This window comes from Panthera pardus, unplaced genomic scaffold (assembly GCF_024362965.1).
Source record: "Panthera pardus isolate Hobbes unplaced genomic scaffold, ASM2436296v1 HiC_scaffold_19, whole genome shotgun sequence".
NCBI classification, from domain to species: domain Eukaryota; kingdom Metazoa; phylum Chordata; class Mammalia; order Carnivora; family Felidae; genus Panthera; species Panthera pardus.
Window position 1 is genome coordinate 13650234 of NW_026526754.1, and position 22756 is coordinate 13672989.

Below are 22756 nucleotides of genomic sequence, written 5' to 3' on the forward strand. Positions count from 1 at the left end.
GTTAATTTTTTTTTTTTTTTTTTTTTTTTTTTTTTTTTTTGAGAGAGAGAGAGACAGAGTGCAAGCAGGGGAGGGGCAGAGAGAGAGGGAGACACAGAATCCAAAGTAGGCTCCAGGCTCCAACCTGTCAACACAGAGCCTGACATGGGGCTTGAACCCATGAACCAGGAGATCATGACCTGAGCTGAAGTCAGATGTCCAACCGACTAAGCCACCCAGCGCCCCCTTAATAAAATATATAATAAAAATTTTTTAAAAAATGTTTTTATTTATATTTGAGAGAGAGAGAGAGAGAGAGAGAGAGAGAGAGGGAGAGAGCACGAGCTTGAATGGGGGAGGGGCAGAGACACAGAGACAGAATCTAAAGCATGCCCAGGCTCCAAGCTGTTAGCACAGAGCCTGATGCAGGGCTGGAACCCATGAGCTGAGGTCAGGCGCTTAACCCACTGAGCCACCCAGGCACCTCTAAAATATATTATTAAAACTAACTATATCTGTTTAATTTTGCTTGTTAACGTGGCTACTAGAAAATTTGAAATCACATCTGTGACTCGCGTTGTTTTTATGACACAGAGCCGGACCCTCCCCGACATCTCGTGGTTTCTTTTCTTTGTGGCCCTTATCACTGTCTAAAGTTATCTTTGCTATTTGTTGATTTCCCTGTTTGTCTCCCGGTGGGTAGGATGGGAGCCCCCCGCTTGCCTTCCTGTGTATCCCCAGCACCCAGAACAGTACCCGACCCTTGGTAGGGGCTCACTGGTGGCTGTAAAATAAATACGAGAACAAAGGAGGGAGGCTGGGAGTGGGCGGCCTCACCTGACTGCTGATGTGCAAAGTGATGCTTGACGTGGTGAGCCTTCATGTTGTACAGGTAGGAGCCCTTGTGCGGCGAGCCGAAGTGCAGGTAGTAATGTGTCATGTCGTAGATGATGTACCCCAGGAGGCCCCCAGAGAACACAGTGCCCCCCACCGCCTCCGGCAGGAGGAGCTGTAGCAACGCGTAGAAGAAGGCAATCCCCAGAGAAGCCGGCACCGGGGGAAAGACCAGGCGGGACTCATCGAAGGGTGCCTGCGGAGGGAGAGGCTCACGCGTCAGCAGACGGCCGGGCCGGGCGGCCTGCCTGTGGTCCCAGCACCGCAGAGGACAGGGGCAGAGCCGCCCGCGCGTTCCAGTGAGGCGGCAGCAACCTGTCACGGGTGGGCTTGGCACCTTCGGTGGCTTCGGGGAGGGCATGCCACCATGCTCGAAGGCCCTTGAGAGACTGTCCCGCTCCCAATTTCCAAGCCAGGACGGGCCCTGGAGACCTGTCCAAGAACAGGGCGGCGGTCGTGGTGTGGGCGGCGGGCTCCCAGCCCACGAGGCCACGTTGGCCCTGGAACTTGTTAGGTGCTAGAGAGGAGCCTCACCGCCAGATACCATGCGGGGTACCCGGACGGAGGCCTGATGTTGTCTGGGGGGCCAGCACACCAGCAAGAGGAGGTTAACGCAGGCTCACAGGGTAGACCGGTACCAGAAGTGTGAGCGGATTTGGTCTCCCTGTCCCCACCTCCTAGGGGGCGTTCCAAGGGGGTGTGGTCACAGTGAAGCAGATAAGAGAGCCAAGCCTTAGACTCCAGCTTCAACAGCCAAGGGCCTGGCATAGAGGTAAGGTTTTAGAGACTGCTTGGTGAGTGTTCTGAGAAGGGACAGACCCTCTCTGGGCTGGAGGAGAAGAGAGAGAGAAAGCAGGTAATAGCCACAGAGCAATGCGCAGGTGTGGGCCTCCCCCCCCCCCCGCCCCCCCCCCCCCAACCCCAGGACCAGCTCCTGGAAGAAAAAGGCAGGAAGGGAGGGAAGCGGGGAGGGAGAAAAGAAGAAAGACAGCTGAGAGCACAGACTCTGGGGTTCACAGAATGGGGCCCAACATCCTGGCTGTGCCAGGTGTGACTTTGGACAAGTTCCTCAGTTTCTTAATTTCTCTAAGCCTCAGTTTGCGGCTCTGCGGAATGGGGAGAACCGTAGCACCATCCTCAGAAGGAAGCTCCACCAGGACAGTGAGTTTTTAGTTTTGTTCTGTTGTGTCTAGAACAGTGCCCGCAGGTAGTGAGCGCTCAGTGAACGTCTGCTGAATGAACGAACGAGTGAATGAATGAGATGCTGTGAGGATTAAAGATGACGGCTGAAATGTCCCTGCAGCGTGCCTGGTGTCAATCATGAATGGTGTGCAGACACGCATGCTCACTCTGTCCACGCCCGCTTCCAGTTAGGACCCAGTCACCCCTCTGAGCAGCAGCAAATGCCCTGATGGCCACTTGTTCCCGGCCTGACTCCCAGAAAGATCAGCAGCTCCCCCGAGCGGGTCATGGTTGCCAGGCCCCGGGCAGGAGCCTGCCCTGCTCACCTTGTGGTGCTGGCCATGCAGGACGAAGTGCAGCAGGATAAGGTAATAGCTGTCCCCGGGGGGCTTCATGTGGAACAGGAAGCGGTGGATGAGGTACTCCATGAGGCTCCAGAGGAGCAGCCCCAGCACGAAGAGGCCCGGGAACACGGACTTAGGCATGGCCACCGAGTACTCTGCAGAATGGCCAGACAGAGGCAAAGTCAGGGCAGACAGCCCCAGTGGGCGCTAAGGCCTGGTGGCTCCAGACACGCCATCTCACGGCCCCGTCACCTTGGGGGCTGCTGCTCTCCATCCCGGGCCACACTGATGGGTCTCTTGGGTCAAAATGGGAAGGAGGCCGTGAGGGGCTGCGGCGCTCAGAGGGGTCCTCCCTGGGAACAATGGGGCTGCTGGCCAGAGGTCTGAGATCTTCCTTTGGGGGACTGAGGGGAGCAGCTGTTGCCAGTGCTGGAAATTTCTCTGGTGCTATGTTCTGAATGTGTCTGCCCCCCGCCCCCCCCCCCCCCCCCCCCCAAGATTCATAGGTGAACAGAAACATCACTGCCAATGCGATGGGATTAGGAGGTGGGGCCTTTGGGAGGTGATTGGGTCATGAAACGGGAACCCTCATGAACAGGACTAGTGTCCTTATAAAAGAGACTGCACGGGGCGCGTGGGTGGCTCAGTCGGTTAAGCGTCTGACTTCGGATCAGGTCTTAATCTCGTGTTTCTTCAGGCTCTGTGCTGACAGCTCAGAGCCTAGAGCCTGTTTAGGATTCTGTGTCTCCCTCTCTCTCTCTGCCCCTTCCCCACTCATGCTCTGTCTCTCTCTCTCTCTCAAAAATAAATAAACATTAAAAAAAAGCGGGGGGGGGGGTGGCGAGAAAAAAAGAAGGACAGAGACTGCACCTAGCTCCTTCCCCTTTTGGCCATGTGAGGACACGATAAGATATTTGAGACCCGCAAGAGAGGCCTTCACCTGACCAGGCTGGCATCCTGATCTGGGACTTTTAGTCTTTTGAACTGTGAGTAATACATTTCCTATTTTTTATAAGTCACCCAAGCTGTGATGTTTGATTAAAACGGTCCAAATGGCTGACGCTTCTGGGAAGGGTGACTTTGTTTCGGTGGCATAAGGGAGAGGGAGGGACGATCCCAATGAAGCCAGCAGAGCCTGGGGGTTATTGATGAAAACTGTTAACAACCCGGGATCGGTGGGGCTGGGGGTAGGGCAGGAGGGACAGGAAACCCAAGCAGAGAAATCTTAACAGACAAGACTTAAAATCACAGCCGTGGGGGAGACATGAAAAAACCGAAGATGATTCGCTCAGAGACCAGAAGACTTCAGAGATGTAACTGTCATCAGGTGCGAGTTCCCAACACCCAGTGGTCTGAGGACAGCCCGCAGTCGCTGAGGGTCTCCTTCCCTTTCCCCATTCATTCTTTGACTTCATGGTGACGTCAGCTCTGGTCACTGTTTTCTCCAAGCCTAACCTCACCCTCTTAGCTTTACTTTTCCCCACAAGCCACTCCTTTGACCAGACTTCCTCTCCCTTTTTCAAAATAATAGTCTCACTGAAATATAATTCACATGCCGTACAATTTACCCACTTAAAGTGTATAATTCAGGGGTTTCTAGTATACTCAGGATTGTGCCACCATCACTAGTCAATTTTAGAACATTTTCATCACCCCAAAAAGAAACCCTGTATCCATTACCAGTCACTCCCCACTTCCTTCCACACCCCTGCCACTTTGCAACCCATGGAAACCACAAATCTATGTTCTGTCTATGGATTTGCCTATTCAGGACCGTTGATATAAATGGACTCATAAAATACGTGGTCTTTTATGGACTGGCTTCTTTTACATATACTATTTTGAAGGTTCACTGATATCGGGTGCCTGGGTGGCTCAGTCGGTTAAGTGTCTGACTCTTGATATCTGTTTAGGTATTAATCTCACGGTGCATGAGATTGAGCCCTGCGTGGGGCTCTCTGCTGACAGCTCAGAGCCCGCTTGGAATTCTCTGTCTCCCTCTCTCTTTGCCCCTCCCCTGCTCTCTCTCTCTCTCTCTCTTTCTCTCAAGGCCCATGGATGGCTCAGTCGGTTGAGCGTCTGATTTCAGCTCAGGTCATGATGTCACAGTTTATGAGTTCCAGTCCCGTGTTGGGCTTGCTGCTGACAGCGCAGAGCCCACTTTGGATCCTCTCTCTCTCTCTCTCTCTCTCTCTCTCTCTCTCTCTGTCTCTCTGCCCTCCCCCACTGCCGCCACTCTCTCTATATACGTCAAAAATAAACATTTTTTAAGAAGGTTCATCCATGTTGTCGTATGTATCAGGACTTCCTTCCTTTTTAAGACTGAATATTTTTCCATGCTATGCATAGACCATCTCCGTTTATCCATTCCTCAGTTGATGGGCATCTGGGTTATTTCTATTTTGGGGCTGTGGCGAATAATGCTGCTATGAGCGTTCATGGACAAGTTTTTGTGGGGGCATGCTTTAGTTGTCCTGGGGATAAGCTTAGGAATGAAATTGCTGGGTCGTATTGTAACTATGTTTACTCTTTTGAGGAACCACCAAACTGTTTTCCAAAGATAGCCGTTCTTTTTTGATCTTTCCTCCATCTCCCTTACCCACCCCCATGAATCCTCAACCCAGTACAAGAACCTGTCTGTCCTCTGCATATGCAAGCTGCTGAGCACAGAGGGAGAGCTGTGCAGACACGGGTCTGGAAGCTTCAACCTCAGCTCTTGCGCCGTGATCCTTTTATGTCTCCAGGCTTAGATCCCTTCCTGCTGCTCTCAAACACTGCCCCCCTCCGTCCACCCAGCCTCCTACTTCAGACTTCCTCCACACCTTCCCTTCCACCTTTAACCATACCCAATTCTGCCCCCGCCCTTGAACTTCTTTCCTGCTCCTCAGGGAAGAGAGAGGCACCCAGGCACCTGGGTACTGGATGGTGGCAATAATCATAACAGCAGGTGTATACTGATCAGTAACTACATACAGAGCACCATGTAAGTGATTTACATGGATTACTTCATGTTTCCCCTCACTGCAACCTTATGAGGGAAGCCCTGACATTACCCATATGAGTGAGGATATGGAGATACAGACAACTTAAGTTACTTGCCAGGCTCAACCCACTAGGGAGTGCAGAGACCACAGCCTGCTTCCCCCACCCCCTCCATCCCAACCAACTCCTCTCTGGGCATCTTCAACTTCTTCTCTAGTGGGCTTTCCCATCATAGACTCTGTCCCTGATTCATAGCCAAGCCTATGGGAAAGACAGACTAGACTCATATCTCTACTTGATTGCTTCCCATTTGATTCTCAAGCCCCTACAGTCCTTCTTCTGCCCGAAGCCACTGGAATTGCAAAGGCTATTCAGGATGTACTTCTTGCCAGATCTAGTAAGCTTTTCAATTCATCCCCTGCTTGGCTGTGGCATATGATATTAGTGACCAGTCTCTTCTTGAATCTGGAGCCCCCACGAGTTCCTAACCTGAGGTTGTTGAACACCCAGAGTCCTCAGTTGGATTCCAGGGTGTCTGTGAAACTCCTGAAATGGTAACCCAAATGATGCCTCTTTGTACGATTTTTCAGGAAAGCGAGTCCACAGCTTCTCAGAATATCTCGAAGGATCTACGACCAGTATGGTTAGAATACACAGCTTGGCTTTTCTCCTCTTCCCTAGATGCCCCTTGTCAGGTTCCATCATGGAAATGCTGCCTCAGTCCCCAGCGTCAAAGCCTTCCTGCTCCACTCTCCCATACTCCCTGCTCGATGTGGGAAGGTGGCCACACCCACAGGCTGACCACCCCCCACCCCAGACCCACACTTCACCCCAGCCCCAGACAGCCACTTACTACAGGGGAACCTCCACATGGCTGTCCACAGGCCCCCAAAGTCAACAGTGGCCAGACGAGACCAATCTTCTTCCTCTTCTTCGTGCCCATCCTATCACCCCACGATGCTCCTCTTGGGTTCTTTCCTCTGCCAGAGGCACCAATATCCACATGTGACCAAAGGCTTAACTTATCCCTTTCTCTCGCATCCATCCAGGCACCTGTAGGCTCCCCCTCTTTAACATGTCTTGGCAAAGCAAAAGAAGCCAGACACAAAAATCCATATTCTGTATGTTTCCATTTGTATGGAATGTCTAGAAGTGGCAAATGTGTAGAGACAGAAGGTAGATGTGGTGGTTGCCAAGGGCTTGGGGAGTGGGAAATGGAGAGCAATGGGATTTCCTTTTGGGGTGATGAGAATGTTCTGGAACTAGACAGAGGTGGCAGTTGCACGATGTTGTGGATGTACTAAATGGCACTGAATTGCTCGCTGTGAAATGGTTAATTTTGTTATGTGAATCTCATCTCAATTAAAAAAAAAATTTCTCTCTGGTCGATTCTTTGCTCTTAATCCCCTACTACCTTATTACTTCTTGCCCAGTGACGGCATCTGCCTCCCATCCCAGTCCCCTGCCTCCGTGCATGTTCCAACCCCTCCACGGCGCCTCGTTACCTTTAGGTAAAGTGCAAACACCCAACGAGGCACTCAGAGTCCCTTGAGACCCGCCCAGCCAGCCACATCCCGCCTCGGTTCCATGTTGCCTGGTAGTGGGACCAAACCAAAGCATGTGTGGCTCCTTAGATGTACCACATCCTCCCACCTCCCCATCTTATCCCTAATTTTGTTCATATTTTCTTTACTGGGATTCCCTCCCTGCTCCCTTATCCTCGGAGATTCAGCCCATGCGTCTCCTGCGAAAAGCCTCCGCGGACGCCCCTCATCCCCACTAGGGCTGGTTTTGAAGCTCCTGCCCCACCCTTCATATCCTATCACAGCTACCATGCTGCACCCTGGCTTGCGGGTTTTATCATTGGTCCCATTTTATGGCAAGGGAGGCCTTTCATTTGATATCTCCAGGGCTTCACACAGCAGGTGCTTGGATACTTGAGAGATGGGTGGTTGGAAGCAAGCCCCTCCGAAGGGCTGTACCCAGGTGAGGTCTGATCTGTGTCATTCTAAGGGTGGAACTGGGCCTAGAGGAAGCCAGCTTCGGGTTCTGTTGAAGGAAGTGTGGATGGCCACAGGTGGCTGCTGAGGAAGGAAGAAAGCCCAGGAAGGCAGGGAGGAGGAGGTGAGCTTCTAGCTGTTTGGAACAGAATCTAGGCCCAGCCCCATTCTGACAAAACAATGAAAGACCAAGGTGAACCTGACCTTTTGTACCAGGCTGAGCTGAGGGTGGGGGGAAGGGTGGGCAATAATCATGACCTTGGCTTGAAAGCTTCTCAAATGGGACTGTAGTGATGACTGTTGGCTCAGTGGGGAGGGAGCAGTGGCTTTCTAAAACCCCTCCCCACACAGGGCCTACCAGCCACAGAGTGGTAATTTAGAGCCAGATCCCTAAGAACTGGCACTGAGAGGAGGCTGGCTTCCTCCTCTCTACAGTTCCTGACCTGCAGCTCTGCAGGTTACTGTCCCACTGTGGTGGGCTCAGTGGGTGGCAATTCATCCGGACATCAACCTAGGCCACGTCCACATCTGGTACAAGATGCTTCCCTAACAGCTCTGTGCGAGTGGCTGCCTGACCTTGGCTGAGCTGCTCTGGTAGGTGAGGAACCCTGCTTCTAGGGAGGTCCTGACACCTTTGGGGTCCTTCAAAACACGCTGGTTTTGGCCTTTGGCTTTGCAGACGTGGGTTCAAATCCTAGCTCTGTACCACCTACCTCGGTGTTTTCTCAACAGTAAAATATCCTACGCATTGTGAAAGGCTGTTGTTAGGATGGAGGGAATAGACCACCTAATTATATAAGTATAGATAATACACAGTAAGAATAATATATTTTCAGATAGTAATACTGATAATATAATGCTCCTCATATATAATAAGTAGCTACTATAATATTTATTTATTTATTTAGCTACTATAATTTTTAAATGGGACCATTCACATTTAAATATGAGGCAAAATACATCTAAGTTCTAACTTGTGGTCCTACTGTGCCCATCTTCTCTTGATTTTCCTTGTAGAGTTCTGGAGGGTCCCTGGTTGAAGAAGTTCCCCAGCCCCCCGCCTCCCCCTGCCCAGAGTGCAGGAGCCCCACCTCGGTGCTCAGCTTTCCCATCAGCAGGGAGAGGACTGGACACACAGGAACATTCTGTGGCCACAGACTTTGGTCTTGACCTTGGCTCGGACTCCCACAACAGAGCCCGTTGGAGGCCTGCAGCGCCACCTGGGGTGCCGCTGGGCAATGGTTCTGGCTCAGCACTCCCTCTCATCTGCTCCCAGGAACTGCTCTAGGGGCCATCCTAAGTTTCCAGAACCCCTCTGCCTTTCAGAGCATTCTCATTCATGCATCTAGGCATCTCAGCATCGCACTGGTGTCTCCGTTCAGCTTCCACTGCCTCTCGGCCTCCCGAGTCCTCTGCCTCTATTCCAGCGCCCTCTGTCCACCAGCTGCACCGGGACCCTGCTGAGCAACCCCCTGCCTCACTTCGCTGGCTCTTAGTTTCTCTGCTGGCGCCCATGCCTTGCCTGGCGAGCTTGGGGAGGAGGGAGGGATGTGGACACATCTCTCTCACGCCATCATCACTGGCATCATGGTCACAGACTCTACACTGGGCCTCTATTAGCGCATTTCAGCGCTCTGCAGAGGTCTGCGTTCAGGCCAAGCCCCCAGGTCACCCTCCCTGCCACGCAGAAGAGTCCCCTCCTATAGGTCAAGTCTCTGCCCGCCCCCTCACCCCAGCATCACCCCTGTCGGCCCATCCGGCCGGAGCTGGTACCGAGTGGCATCTCTGGAGGGCTCCTGCAGAGGGACCCGGGCCAAAGCTCTGGCATCCCCTTCCCCCTCCGGCTGCCAGCCCCGGCGGCCCAGCCACTGTTGGTGATTGTTAGGGGAGCGCCGGGTGGACAGTGGGCGATTCAGCGAGCAGGCCTTCTGAGCAACAAGCCTTGTGCTGTGCCTGAGCTATTCAGCGTGGGCAGAAAAGGGTAACCTTGGCATGTGGGGGCGTGCATATTAACCCTTGGTGACCGGGAGCAGTTTGGGGCTCAGGGGGACTTCCTGCACTTGTTCATCCCCCATCCCAACCTGGGCCAGGTGGGAAAACAGAGGCTCCCATTGCTGTGGCCAGGGCCCCTCTCACCTAAGCCATTCAGGCCCTCAACTTGTCCCCCACCCCGCAAAGGTGGGCTGGGAAGGGACAGTGGAGCGTGGGGAGAAGGAGCCTGCGTCTGGCAGAGAGAGGGAGGCTCTGAAGGCACACAGTCAGGAATGGGAGACGTGCGATCAGGAGAGGAAAGCCCGCCTCACCCGCTCCCGGCACCCCTCCCCTGCCTGTCCCCTAACCTTGCCTGGGTCCAAGCCACCCACCAGGGGCTAGCACCTCCCTGAGGCAGGCTGTGCCAGGACACGGGACCATCTGTGCAGGCGGTATGTTTCTGGGGGCACAGGTAGGCGGTAAGCTTGGGAGGCAGCGGGCAGAAGTGGCCACCCCCAAACCTTAGAGACTCAGTCACATAGGCTCTTTGGAAGTTGCCCCACATCGGCCCTTCCCTCTGTCCCCTGATCCTCAAAGCTGGGGGGCACCCGACATTCACATTCTAGCCATGTGACCCTGAATCCTCACTTGACTTTTCTGAGGCATTATGTCCTTGTCTCTAAAAGGGCATGATGATAGTACCTTTCTCATGGGGATGCTGGGAGGGTTAAGTGAGGTGGTCCCTGGAACCTGACACGTGGTAAGCGCCCAATAGTGGTTAGTGGGGTTCGTACTCCAAGTCAGGGGTTCTGTTGCATGAGCTTTTGCTCAGGAGACACCGTAGGACGCTTCCAGATCTTTCTCTCCCAGGTTCTAATCTGTGCTGTGTTCAGTGGGCCACTTTGAGTTAAGCTCTCAGCTGTGCATCTAGTGAAATGATTTCATTTTGGTTTCTTTGACAGTCCCAAGTCATACATTTTCTAGTATTACACTCAGCAAGAAGCCCTCTCCTTCATTGCTACGCCTCCTGATGAAATAATTTCGTTTAGTTTCTGCTCACGTGTTGTTGTTGTTGTTGTTGTTGTTGTTGTTGTTGTTTTTATCCATGTGGGGCTGCAGTCGGGGGAGCCTTACAGTTTTCTTTGTCTATTGCTACAGATAGGTCTCATTTACAAATGTTTGTGAGGTGGTTTGGGGTTCTGTGTTATTCAAAATTCAGGACTAGAGACACCACTGAAATTTCCTGCCTCCAGGACCCAGGGGAGCAAATCAGGAAGGAACCAACATTACCTGTGGAGAAGGAAGCAAAGAGTCGAACGTTGCCCTGGGCAAAGGTTCGGTAGTAGGACCAGCTGAGGTACAGCACCAGGGGTATCCAGATGAGGGGGACAGAGTACCTGCAGGAGGATCCTCAGGGTGAGAAAAATACATGCATAGGGGCTCGACAGGGTTCAGCTTCCCCAGAGACGCATCGCTCAACTAGAGGAAGGAGTAAATGATACCAAAGCATGTGCGGAAAGCATATGGAGACATAGAGCCAAAGGGACACTGCTTTGGGGATGGGGAGAAGAAAAGAAGAGAGAGGCTGTAAGTCTATCTCCTTCTGTCTCTGAAGTGAGTTACTGGCAGAAAAGAATTGCATCCCTGTGGCTAGACTCTGTGCCGCTGGATTGATGCCGACCTCTTGTGGCAAAGAAGCCAATTGCAGGCAAAATTGTTCCCATGGGCTTTCCAGGCTGGAAAACCCTCCTAAGAGTCTGGAATAGAACAGGGGTGGCTGTTCTATTGAGCCTGGGTGGCTCCGTTGGTTAAGCATCTGACTCAATTTCAGCTCAGGTCATGATCTCATGGTTGTGGGATCAATTGTGGTGTTGGGCTTAGCATGAAGCCTGCTTGGGATTCTCTCTCCCCCTCGCTATGCCCCTCCTTCACTCATGCTCTCTCTTAAAATAAATATATAAACTTAAAAAAAAAAAGAATGAGGTGACATTTAAAGTGGCTTCTGGCTACATGTTAGGTTGCCACTCACTCAATGGATAAACCAAGCATAGGAATGGATTGTATCTATGGCACGTTCCACTATCCCCAAGAGTTTACACTACAGCTCTGGGCTCTGGAGAGGGACCCAACTGTCCCTTCCCCTTCTGTATCCGACTGGCGGCAGCAGGAGAGAAGGACAGCCCCACCATGGGCCCAGAGCAGGGCTCACCAGGCAGTCTTGGAGAGGGCCTCGATGAGGTCGGAGTGGAAGAGGCGGATGGGCCTGGTCACTGGCTGGTGGACCCACTCGTCATACTTCTCTCCCAAGTGGCCTACCTGCCACAGCAGGGGCTTCCGCCAGTCTACCAAATCCTGCAAGAGACAAAGTCAAGTGGACTTGATATTCACACCTGTGCACATTCACTCTCCCATTTTCTGGTACAATATCCCAGTCTCCATCCCCCACCTAAGCTCACATGATCTGTACCCACCCCTCCACTTCACTGATCCTAGAACTGACCAAGACACTCATCTCAGCCTTCCAGTCACAGAAACGGGACCCAGGACAGGTCCATGACCTAAGCCGGTGCAATGAGCTGTCAGACACCCTTTCTTCCTGCTGGGGTTGCTAAGCTGGCACAGCACGACCCTGGAGTTGCTAGCAGACTTGGTCAACACAGAGGATGGCCAACCTAGGAGCTAGAGACACTGAATCTGGGTCATGACACCCGAGCACCCGGATTCAACCACACCCGAAGACTGAAGTCTCGCCCAGGACCCTTTAGGTACAGAAGCCTCAGACAACAGGCCTGCTCTCTCGGCTGAAGGTGGGGCAAAAGGTGCAGCATCAATCTGAGGACACAGCTGTGGGGGTCCACGTCTGCATCGTATAGGCATGTTTAGAATCCAGGCCTGCATGTTGATGAATTGGAGGTGATGTGCTGTTGGAATTCTCCAGTGTTAACTTTGGAGCTCTGTATCCGATTGGGACAAGGGTGGCGTGGAGCCTTTATGGTCAGCAACCCAGTAAACCTCACACAGAGTGAAGGCTGTTGGACACCGTTTTGAAGGTCATGGCTGGCAGCCGACACAGGTCTTTTCTGATAGCACAGCAGTGCTGAAGCCAGAAGTTGCGATGAGATTTTGGTAGGAGAGAGACCCTAAGCTTTCTGTACATCTTTGCTCTTCTCCGCTGTAATTTTTATTTCTTTGCACATTTTGAGCATGAACACTTGATGTGACGTTGTAGCAAATGATGCATGACTTGCCTTCCACATCTAGCTTTAGTCCCTCAAACCCATGGCCAGGTCATGGGCATGGACTTACTTTAGATACGAATGGGAAAAAAAGTCTATGATAGGCATATTAAGTCTGCAATTTTATGAAGTTAGCTAGAGAAAATAAATTATTTGGCCCCTGCAAAAATGAAAACAAAAACAATAAAAAGCAAAAAAACTATATTAGTGGGGCACCAGGGTGGCTCACTCGGTTAAGCGTCCGACTTCAGCTCAGGTCATGATCTCGTGGTTTGTGAATTTGAGCCTCATGTCGGGATCTGTGCTTATAGCTCAGAGCCTGGAGCCTACTTTGGATTCTGTGTCTCCCTCTCTTTCTGCCCCTCCCCTACTCGTTCTCTCTCTCTCTCTCTCTCTCTCTCTCTCTCTCTCTCTCTCTTTCTCTCTCTCTCTCTCAAAAATAAACATTTAAAAATTAAAAAAGAAACTGTAGTAGCAATCTCTCTCTCTCAAAAATAAACATTTAAAAATTAAAAAAAAAACTGTAGTAGCAATAAAATAGGCCTTTTCCCTTTTACCATGGGCTTTCTTCTTGATATTGGTCTGGATGATTCATTCATTCACCCATTCAAACTATTATTCATTCAAAAATTTGCTTGATATTTCATATATGTGTATATTTTTATGCAAGCAGCTGGGAAAAAGAAATGGAAATGTAAGAGACCATCTTTGCTTTATATAGCTTACTGCTTAATTGGAGTTGACTGTAGAGTCAGGCCTAGGTGCAATTCCTGCCTCCATCACTTACTGTGTGACCTTAGGCAAATTACTTGACTTTTCTGAGCCTCAGTTTTCCCAGCTATGAGATGGAAGTAATGATACCTGCATAAAGTGTTCAGCAAGCTAAAACACGCCAGGGAAGGGGCGCCTGGGTGGCTCAGTCAGTTAAACGTCTGACTTTGGTTCAGGTCATGATCTCACGGTTTGTGGGTTCGAGCCCCACATCAGGCTCTGTGCTGACCGCTTGCTCGGAGCCTGGAGCCTGCTTCGGATTCTCTGTCTCCTTCTCTCTCTGCCCCTCCCCCACTTGGGATCTGCCTCTCTCTGTATCTCAAGAATAAATAAATGTAAAACTTTCTAAAAAACAATAACAACAACAACAACAAACACACCAGGTGAGATAGTTTAGTGGTGATGCAAGCAGACTGAGATTAGAAGGCAGAATGATTGGCACCAACGCCTGGGTCCAGGGTAGGAGAAAGGCCTTGCAGAAAACCTAGGGTTTGGGTTAGAGCCCACAAAGCATGGAAGACTTGGAAAGAAGAGGGGAAGGGTGCAGGAGGAGATATGGAGTTGAGATTATGACCTATGGAGGTCAACTCTATGGAGTTGAGACTGTGGCCTGTTATTTTGACACTAGTCTGCAGGGCAGTAGGAAGAAATCTGTTGATGGTCTTAGATGACAGAACACCCAGTACCAGGCCCAGGAGTTGGTACTTTATCCTCCAGGCCAACTGTCTCCAGGGTGGGGGTGTATGCATCCCCTAGGGGTACTCAAGGCTGGTCCACAGATGCAGGGAGAAAATTTTAGAGACTCTTTCTGTTTGTGACACATTTATCTCATCTTTAAACCATGTATGGATATTTTCTAATACAAGAGTACATGAGCACATGCAAATAATTTAGAGATAATTAAAATGGACATGTAATGGACAAGGTGCTCTAAATGTTCTACTCATAGGGATGCAAGATCAAAAAAGCCCGGAAGCTGCAGCTCTAGGAAACGCAAAGCCCTTGAAGGTTTCTGAGGAGTCCGCATATTGAAGAAGATTAATCTGGGCGCAAATCAGTAAACCACAACCGGTAAAGAACAATGAACTTGTAGTGAGAGACCACTTTCAAAGCCAGCCATGTATCAGCCGTGGGCAAGTGCCTTTACCTCTTGGAGCTCCTAGGCTCTGGCATCTGTAAGGCTGGGTGTGCCCTGACCTTCCACCCACAATAGGAGAGGGGGTCAGATGTGTCCAGTGCATGGTGGGTGTCAATAAATGTCCCCAAAATAAGGGAGTTAGGCAGTGTCAGGAAAGTAAGAGTGTGTACGTGGAGGAAGAGCACTCGTGCCTGGGACAAGGAGTCAACAGTGGTTCAGAGATCCGCTTTCCCACGTCCCTGGCTGGAACGTCATCCTTGCACAGGCCTCCGTGCCAAAGCTGGTGTGGCTTCAGTAGATCCCAGCCCTGCCAGAGGCGAAACTAGCCCCATTATCACAGCCTTGGAGCAGGGTTTAGGGGCCTCAGGGCCAACAGGGAATTCACTGGGCATTCTTTCTGTGCCTGTGACCAGGGAGGAAAGGCCCCGAATCTCTGTGGTTCCTGCCATGTGAACTTGGTGATTCCCAGGTGGTGGCTGCCTTCCTGCTTCTCAGGCTAGAAGATGACTCATGTCAGCCTGGAGCCATCCATCCAGCACCAGTTATACCTGGCGATCACCCAAACCTCACCTGGCCCCAGCTCCCTTCCTGGCCCCAGTCCCCAAGTCTCCTTGACTTTCTCCCTTGGTTCTAGCAGCAGATAGATTCATTGGGTACACACTGTCTCATTCCTTCCATTCCTCTGCCTTAGGTCTCTACACACGCACATACACAGCACCATCGCCACCAGGAAAAAGAACTGGAGGAACCAGCTAGTGGCCTTTGTTTACACCTTATCTTGCAGCACCTTCAGAGCCCCACCTCAGAGGAAGCTAAGCCGGGGTCATGGTGAGAGCTCGAGGCTTTGTCCCAGTTGCAATAACCTTAGAACTAACATTCACAGGGCATTTGTCATCTGCATATTCATCATGTACCAAGCACGGTTCTAAACATCTTACCTGAATTAAATAATTTGACCCTTGCCATACTCCTAACTAGGTAGCTACTATTATTATTGTTATTTTGCAGATGGGAAACGAAGGTGGGTAACTTGCCCAGGGTTGCCCAGTTACATCTTTTTGATGAGTTGGCTCCTTTATCATTGGGAAATGGCCATTTTGGTCCCTGGTGATACTTTTATCCAAAGCCCACTTCGTCCGATTTTAATAGAGTCGCACTGGGCTTTTTTATGCTTGGTGTTTGTACGGTCTATCTTTTCCTACCCTTTTACTTTCCTCTTGCATTTGTCTTTACATTTAAAGAGCATCTCTTGCAGACAGCATACAGTTGGGTCTTGCTTTTTTATCTAGTCAGACAATCTCTGCCTCGTAATTGGAGTGTTTGGTCTATTTACATTTAATGCTGGGGTAGGTCTACTACCTTCTTTACTACCTTGTTTTCTATTTGTCTCTTCCACTTTTCTTTCTTGTCTTGTTTGCATTAATCAAGTATTTAAAAATATGCTATATTATAATCTCTATTGGCTTTTTAGCTATGTTTTTGTATTTTTCCTCCAGCTATGCTCTAAGGATGATAATATGCATATTTAACCTATCACCATCTATCTTTTTTTTTTTTTATTTTTTTTTAATGTGTTTATTTGTTTTTGAGACAGAGAGAGACCGAGCATGAGCAGGGGAGGGGTAGAAAGAGGGGGAGACACAGAATCTGAAGCGGGCTCCAGGCTCTGAGCTGTCAGCACAGAGCCCGACGCAGGGCTCGAACTCACGGAGCGTGAGATCATGACCTGAGCTGAAGTCAGACGCTCAACCGACTGAACCACCCAGGTGCCCCTATCACCATCTATCTTGAACGAACCCCCTGGATTTTATATGTTCCATTTTTGCATGTTACACACAACACTCTATGCCTGTACACTTAGTTCAGACTTAGCTACCTTAGACAATGAACGTTTCTAGCTATATATAACACAAGGGTATGGCCAGGCAGGCCTCTCTCTCAGCCTAGCAGTGGTTTGGGCAAATTTTTGCCTGTTGATCCATTTTGCCCTTATTTCATAAAGTGAGTAGAAAACAGCATAGGATTTATAAGCTTAATTCAGTTGAGACACAGGAAGAATGTCTAGGTGAGCAGCAAGCTGGGAATCTAGCCTGAATCTTATACCCCATTGCAAAGGGAACAGAACAAAAGGACAGAGCAGGTGTGCAGAGCTGGTTGTTTACAGGTGGGGTAGATAGGGCCAGCTCCCTCAGCACCCCCCCCCCCAACATGGGCATCTTTTGTTTGATGTCCTGTGGCCCACCTGGTCTTTGGACATGACTTTGGTTCCTTCCTGGGTAGACCAGTGGGTACTGGCCATGTACGAATGGAAGACTTGCTATCTAGAGTTGGTCACAAGGCTGCCTCCGACCTGATCACTGGCCTTGGAGGACCTCAAACCTGGCTCCATGTATAGCCCACAGTACATTTCTGTGAGGGAGCCCTCCTTGGTGCCAGGGAGGGCCATGTCACTCTGGGGGCTGAGGTACTGCCCTGAAAGAATCCCAAGGAGGCTCATTTTCCCCTCTGCAAACATCCCCCTCAGTCCTCAATAGCCAACACCTGTATTTCCACTACTGGAGCATTAGCCACTATTCCAGGGGAAGTAAATTGAGCCTTCCATGCAAGTATAGAAATCCAGGCCCACTGCCCTCCTCCCCATTTTATGGGTCAGGGCATTGTGGCCCAGAGGGTACAAGTGACTCTTGAGATGGGACCGGCTGGTCCTGGGGCAGGGGTGACCCCACCCCCCCCCTTCCCTCCACACAATCTCCTAGGAGCTGGGACATTCACCATATGCTCAACCTTCAGTTAGATACACATGCACTGACAGTGTGTCTTTTCTCAATTCTCTTCCAGCCCCAAATCCTGCCCGAGAAAGTGTCAGCTGGATGCTAATGCGTCCAACACCTCTCACTTACTGGGTCATTTCCAACATGGCAGCTGGCTGGGAACTGGTCTTGAGAAGGGAGGATGGTAGAGGAGAGCTCCGAATCCGGGGAGATGGGAAGGGTCTCAAAGTAAATTTCACTTCCTCTTCTCCCCGGCTGAGGACCCTTAATCCCCCCATACAAATGGCTCTCTTCCTTCCCCTTCCAAGCTGGCCCCAGGTCCTGGCCCCTCCCCACCTCTATGTCCTGGGGCTCTGCGAAACAAGGAACTACAAGGAAAAAGATCTGCAGCCTTTGTCTGGTCCTGAGTGGGGAAAGGAGGGGGGAACAGACCACTGACCACACTTCCAGTTCCCAGGCATCTGGGGGTTTCCATAGCAACCTTCTCAATAACAAATCCTCCTTTTTCAAATGCGGCACCTGATGCTCAGAGACAGCAAGTCATTCACTCAGGGGTGCCCAGCTAAAACTGACGGCATGGGTGAGGGTGAGGATGTATCCAGAAACTGTTTGTTGGGGAGGGGGGTGGTCATTTAATGAACTCAAAAATCCTGAGCTACAGGCTGGGCCCCGGAAAACACATGTAAATGGGGATAAATTTGGCCCAGAGTCCTACGCCCCTCCCCCACCCGGCTCTGCCCTTGACCCAAGGGTGGGGGAGGGCTCTCCCGGGCTATGTCTGGAATGCAGCTGCAGCAAGGCCTGCAGGGGGAAAGGGCAGCCTGCTGCCCAGAGGGAGCCTGGAAGGGTTTGCATGCTGCCAGGGTTGGAAGGGAGCCTTCTCTGCTCCCCAGATCCCCCTCCCCGCCAGGCGGCACAGGGGTCTGCTGGCACAGAACTCTTCTGAGGGCCAGCCCCAGCTCAGGAGTGGCAAACTGGGAATCTGCTCTTCCCCGGACAGGGCACATGTGGGGAAAGGGGACAGCAGCTCTGTGCCAGCAGCTCCTCCCGCAGCCATAACCTAAGGCAATTGTTTAAAGAAATGTCCACCCAAACTGCAGAGCTGCTGAGCTCATAGCTCCAGGGATGGCTTCTGAGCCAGAAAGGTGGAGGATGGGCTTCTAACCAGCAGTGGCCAGTGGGGAGGGGAATGAGGGCTAGAAGCTCTACAAGAATCCTGGCCACTGTTCCTTTATCCTTGTCACAGGTCCCCTGGGCTCAGACTTCATGTCCGTTATCCTACATAAGTTGCGATTTTGAGAACTGGAGCCTGACATGGTCCCATTTTACAGGTGAGGAGACTGAGGTCAGATGCTCAGTGGTATATGCTGCAGGGGGGACATGCGCCCAAGCCAGCACAGCTCCACAGCCCGAGGTCTCAAAGGGCCAGGAGGCCTCCTATCAGCTGGCTAGGCGCCACCGTGACTGTGAATTCGTCAGCACAGAGGCTTTGAGGGGCCCAAAGGAGGCCTTATGGGGTGGCTGGAGGCCTGTCCTGTACAGTCTAACTAGGGGTTCCCAGCTGGACAAGCTCAAACCCACAAAGGCAGGTCTGGACCACCCACCTCCACCCTATACCCCGGGGGAAGTGGTGGCTTCCCCCATGAGGGTTCAGAGATAAGAGTGGTTGGGGAGCAGGAGGTGAGGGCCAGACCCCAGGGAGAGAGGTTTGGCCATGTCATACAGAAAGCCAATGGGAACTCAATCCTCAAGGCTGAAGAACCCAGAGGGGACCTGCCCTGCCCCCACCCCCATCCCAAAGCGAGGTGGGCTCTTCTTTAACCCTTTCTATACCCTTTCCTACACTCTGGGCAGCCTGGCTTTCTTGACACCTACCCTGGGGAGGGTCAAGGTGAGACAGGAGGCCCAAGGAGACCCAAGGTGACCAGGGGACAGAATGCTGGGAGGTGAGCCAGGCCTGCACCCACAGTGTTGAGGTTGACCCTTCCCCAGATGTGGGCTGGCCAAGGGGCCCTTGTCTGGATCCAGGGGCTATTCTCCCCAGTTCTCAGTGACATATCCGGGTGTGCTGAAAAGCTAACCCATGCAGCCAACGTCAACATCTTTGTAGGCGCAGGGGAACCCCGGAGCAGCCCCTGATGCCGAGGGTCCTGTGTGTGGGGACGTGTGTATAGACCTAGGGTTAGAGAGCTTCCCAGTGCTTATTGATTCGTGACACACCTGGATGGATGGTTCTACCGGTTTCTTAGGGGAAGAGAGTGGGCCTCACCCCCTGGTAGCCTGTGGAGCTAGAGCACTTCTGTCTCAAGGCAAGATGGGAAGGAAGACTATACCTCAGCCTCCGCCCTCCCTTCTGCCCTCCCCTCCCCCAGTACAGGCCTCAGGGTCTTATTCGTGGCCAGCTGTCAGGGTGGAAGGGGCCAGGACACATGGAAGGAACAGGTCAGGGGAGGGGGCTCAACAGCCCTGTGGTTACAGGCAGGCCACTGAGCCAACCAGCAGAGTCACTTGGGACAGGAGCCCTCAGCTCTTCCTCATTAGTAAAACCAGGATCATTTTTTTTTTTTTAAGTTTATTTGTTTTGAAAGAGAGAGAAAAAAAGACAGAGACAGACACAGCATGAGTAGGGGAGGGACAGTCAGAAAGACAGAATCCCAAGCAGGCTCTAGTCAGCATAGAGCCCAACACAGGGCTCGAACCCACGAACCATGAGATCATGACCTGAGCTGAAATCAAGAGCCAGAGCTTAGCTGACTGAGCTACCCAGGTGCTCCAAATCAGGATCATTCTAATCCTTATCTTGTCCTGGTGTTCAAATGATTGGATCAGACAATAGACAATGTATATAAAGTGCTCAGCCCGGCATCTGGCGCTTGGTAAGAGCTCAATGAAAGAAGCGTTAATTCAGGGCTAACTCCGCTTCCCCGGGGGGATCTGGGCTGGGAACTTTTGCAAACCCCTCGAATCCCTCCAGTTCTGATTCTTGGGAGGCTGGCCCCCAAAGTGGGGAGGGTGGAGGAGGCTGGGGGTGCAGAGAGACTGAAATGGACACAGTCGAGCGGTGAAAAGAGGCAGTGGAACAAATAGGTGCATCTAGAAGCCAGGAGCAGTGGGCGGCTCCGGCCACCTATACGGAGACAAGCTCCAGGCTGGCTGGGGTCCAGAACACGGGGAGAGACATGCAGGGGCTAGTGTAGGGTGAGGAGCTACAGTGTGGTTTCTCATCCCACAAGGAAGCTGGGCATGACTGAGTGATCCAGTGAATGATTTAGAAATTGTTCCAGTAAAATCCCATGCAGAGCCTGAAAGTCAGCCGATATTGCACCCGTAGGCAGGGCGAGGCACCCTGGGCTTGCTTCCTGGCCCTTTCAGAACCTTCCGCCCTTTGCCCAGGAACCCCCACCTCAGTTTCCCCTCACTCTTTCCAGAACAGCCCACTCTGTCCTCCAGCTTCCAGGCCCTTCCTTAGCAGCCCCCCAGAGGGGCTCCCTTGAACGCAAAACACGAAGGGTTAACTTTGGCAAGTCCTGCCCTAAGAGCGGTGTCCAAGTCCACGCCAGGCCCGGGACCCTGGCTGAGTCAAAGCTACTGCCCTGTTGGCCTCTCTCCTCAGCTCCTCAAGGTCCAGACCCAACGGACGCCCCCAAGCCCCTGGCCTGGGGCAGAAACAGGTGTAGGGTCTAAATCAGACCAGGGGCTTAAGGGCTCGCCAAGCCTCTCCACTCCCCCAAAGGGACTGGGATTGAACCTGTGGTAGACGAATGCAAAAATAAGGAAAAGCGGGCACCTGGTTCAGTCAGCTGAGCATCTGACTCTTGATGTCAGCTCAGGTCATGATCCGACCTGGTTTGTGAGATTAAGCCCCATGTGGGTCTCTGCAGTGACAACGCTGAGCCTGCTTGGGATTCTCTCTCCCTCTCTCTCTCTGCCCCTCCTCAGCTCACATTCTCTCTTTCTTTCTCTCTCTCTCAAAATAAATAAATAAACTTAAAAAAAAAAAAAAAGAAAGAGCAAGCCAGGCACTGTTCACTCTCCCTGGGAAGCCCAGCTCTCCAGGCTGAGCCCCACCGCTCCCAGTGGGGCTGGGGGCCCCTTCCCAGGGCAGGTCTCCAAGCCCTCTCTCAGCCGGAGACACAGGAGGAGGGGGGAGGAGGAAGAGAGAAAGTGTGTGAAAGAATGACAGAGGGGCAGGGAAGGTGAGTCAGGCTGGGCTGCCAGGAGCCAGGAGCAGGCCCTGGGAAGGGAGGAGGAGGGAGGCCTCTCTTCCACTCTGGTGGGGAGCGGGGCTGGTGGGGAGCGGGGCACGGGGCACATGGAGGAACAGGACTTGATTTCCCCTCCCCCTGCCACATACAGGGACACGGCTGGAGTCAGCCTTGAACCTGCAGCCTGGGGAGACTGAGAGGACCCTGCCCCAGGGCGGGGCTGGCAACCCGAGATCCCCTTGTCCCCTGGGGTGCCGGGGTGGCCCAGTCTGTTAAGCGTCAGACTTTGGCTTGGGTTGTGTGTTCATGGTTCGGTTCGTGAGTTTGAGCCTGCATTGGGCTCTGTGCTGACAGTGTGGAGCCTGCTTGGTGGGGCGGGGGGGTGGGGTGACTCTTCCTCTCTGCCCATCCCCGGCTCTCGCTCGCGTGCTCTTCTCTTCAAATAAATAAATAAACTTAAAAAAAAAAAAAAAAGAATCCCCTTGTCCGCAGCCAGCCTCCCTTGGCAGTCCCCTCCCTTCCAGGATCATTCTCTCTGATTCTCTCTTGCCTCCGTGCCACAGGGCTGCCCACGTCCATCCAGTCCTGGTTGGCTCTCTCTTTATTGCCTTTCCTACACTCAACCCTCCAGGCCAAGCTCACGGGCCCCAAGCATCCCTCTTCGCTGCTCCTTTCCAGACCACCCAGCCGCTGAGCCCTGAGCTGGACATCCGCAGCTCACTCTCTGGGCCTGCCCTCATCCCCACACCCTTCCCCCCGCTTCAGCTGCTCCTCTTTTTCCAGGATGAGGCCCTGACGCCACAGCTTCCGGGGTCCCCGTCCCATTCAAGCTGGCTGTCTCCCCATCCGTCCTACCCATGTGCAGAACAAGTCCAAGCCCCCAAAACTTCCAGAGAAGACACTCAAGGGGCATCTTTGCCATGGGCTGAGGGGCTCCCCCAGAGGCAGTGGCAGTTCCCATGTGACAGATGCTGTCTCCGGGTTCCCGGGGTCCTTCCTGAAAGGGGCCCAGGAAACAAGCAGCTTTGTGGATCCTCCCCACCTCTGGCCACCTATGTTCTCTGGGTGTGCTTCTCACATCTCTCCAAGTTGTAATAACTGTTGGCCGGGATGCTCTGTCCTCCCCAGCAGGTTGTGTGCTCCTTGGGGGCGGAGGCCTGTCCTGTTGTCTCCTGACCCTGGTGTCCAGCACAGGTAGGGGACATTCATGGATGTGCACGGTGGTGTCTATTCCAGGCTTGGGACAGTTCCACAACCCAGGTTGGAGGGAAATGGCGCTCAGG

General features: G+C 52.2%; 1 protein-coding gene across 1 annotated transcript in view; it reads right to left on the bottom strand.

Moving 5' to 3' along the window:
* Nucleotides 1-22756, bottom strand: part of FA2H (fatty acid 2-hydroxylase) — a 53210-nt gene that overhangs the window by 3560 nt on the left and 26894 nt on the right. The window contains exons 3-6 of the mRNA XM_019413186.2: nt 11562-11704; nt 10643-10749; nt 2382-2554; nt 817-1069 (exon numbers count right to left, since the gene is read on the bottom strand). Of these exons, the coding sequence (XP_019268731.2) occupies nt 817-1069; nt 2382-2554; nt 10643-10749; nt 11562-11704 (676 nt within the window). The remainder of the gene's footprint in view (nt 1-816; nt 1070-2381; nt 2555-10642; nt 10750-11561; nt 11705-22756) is intronic.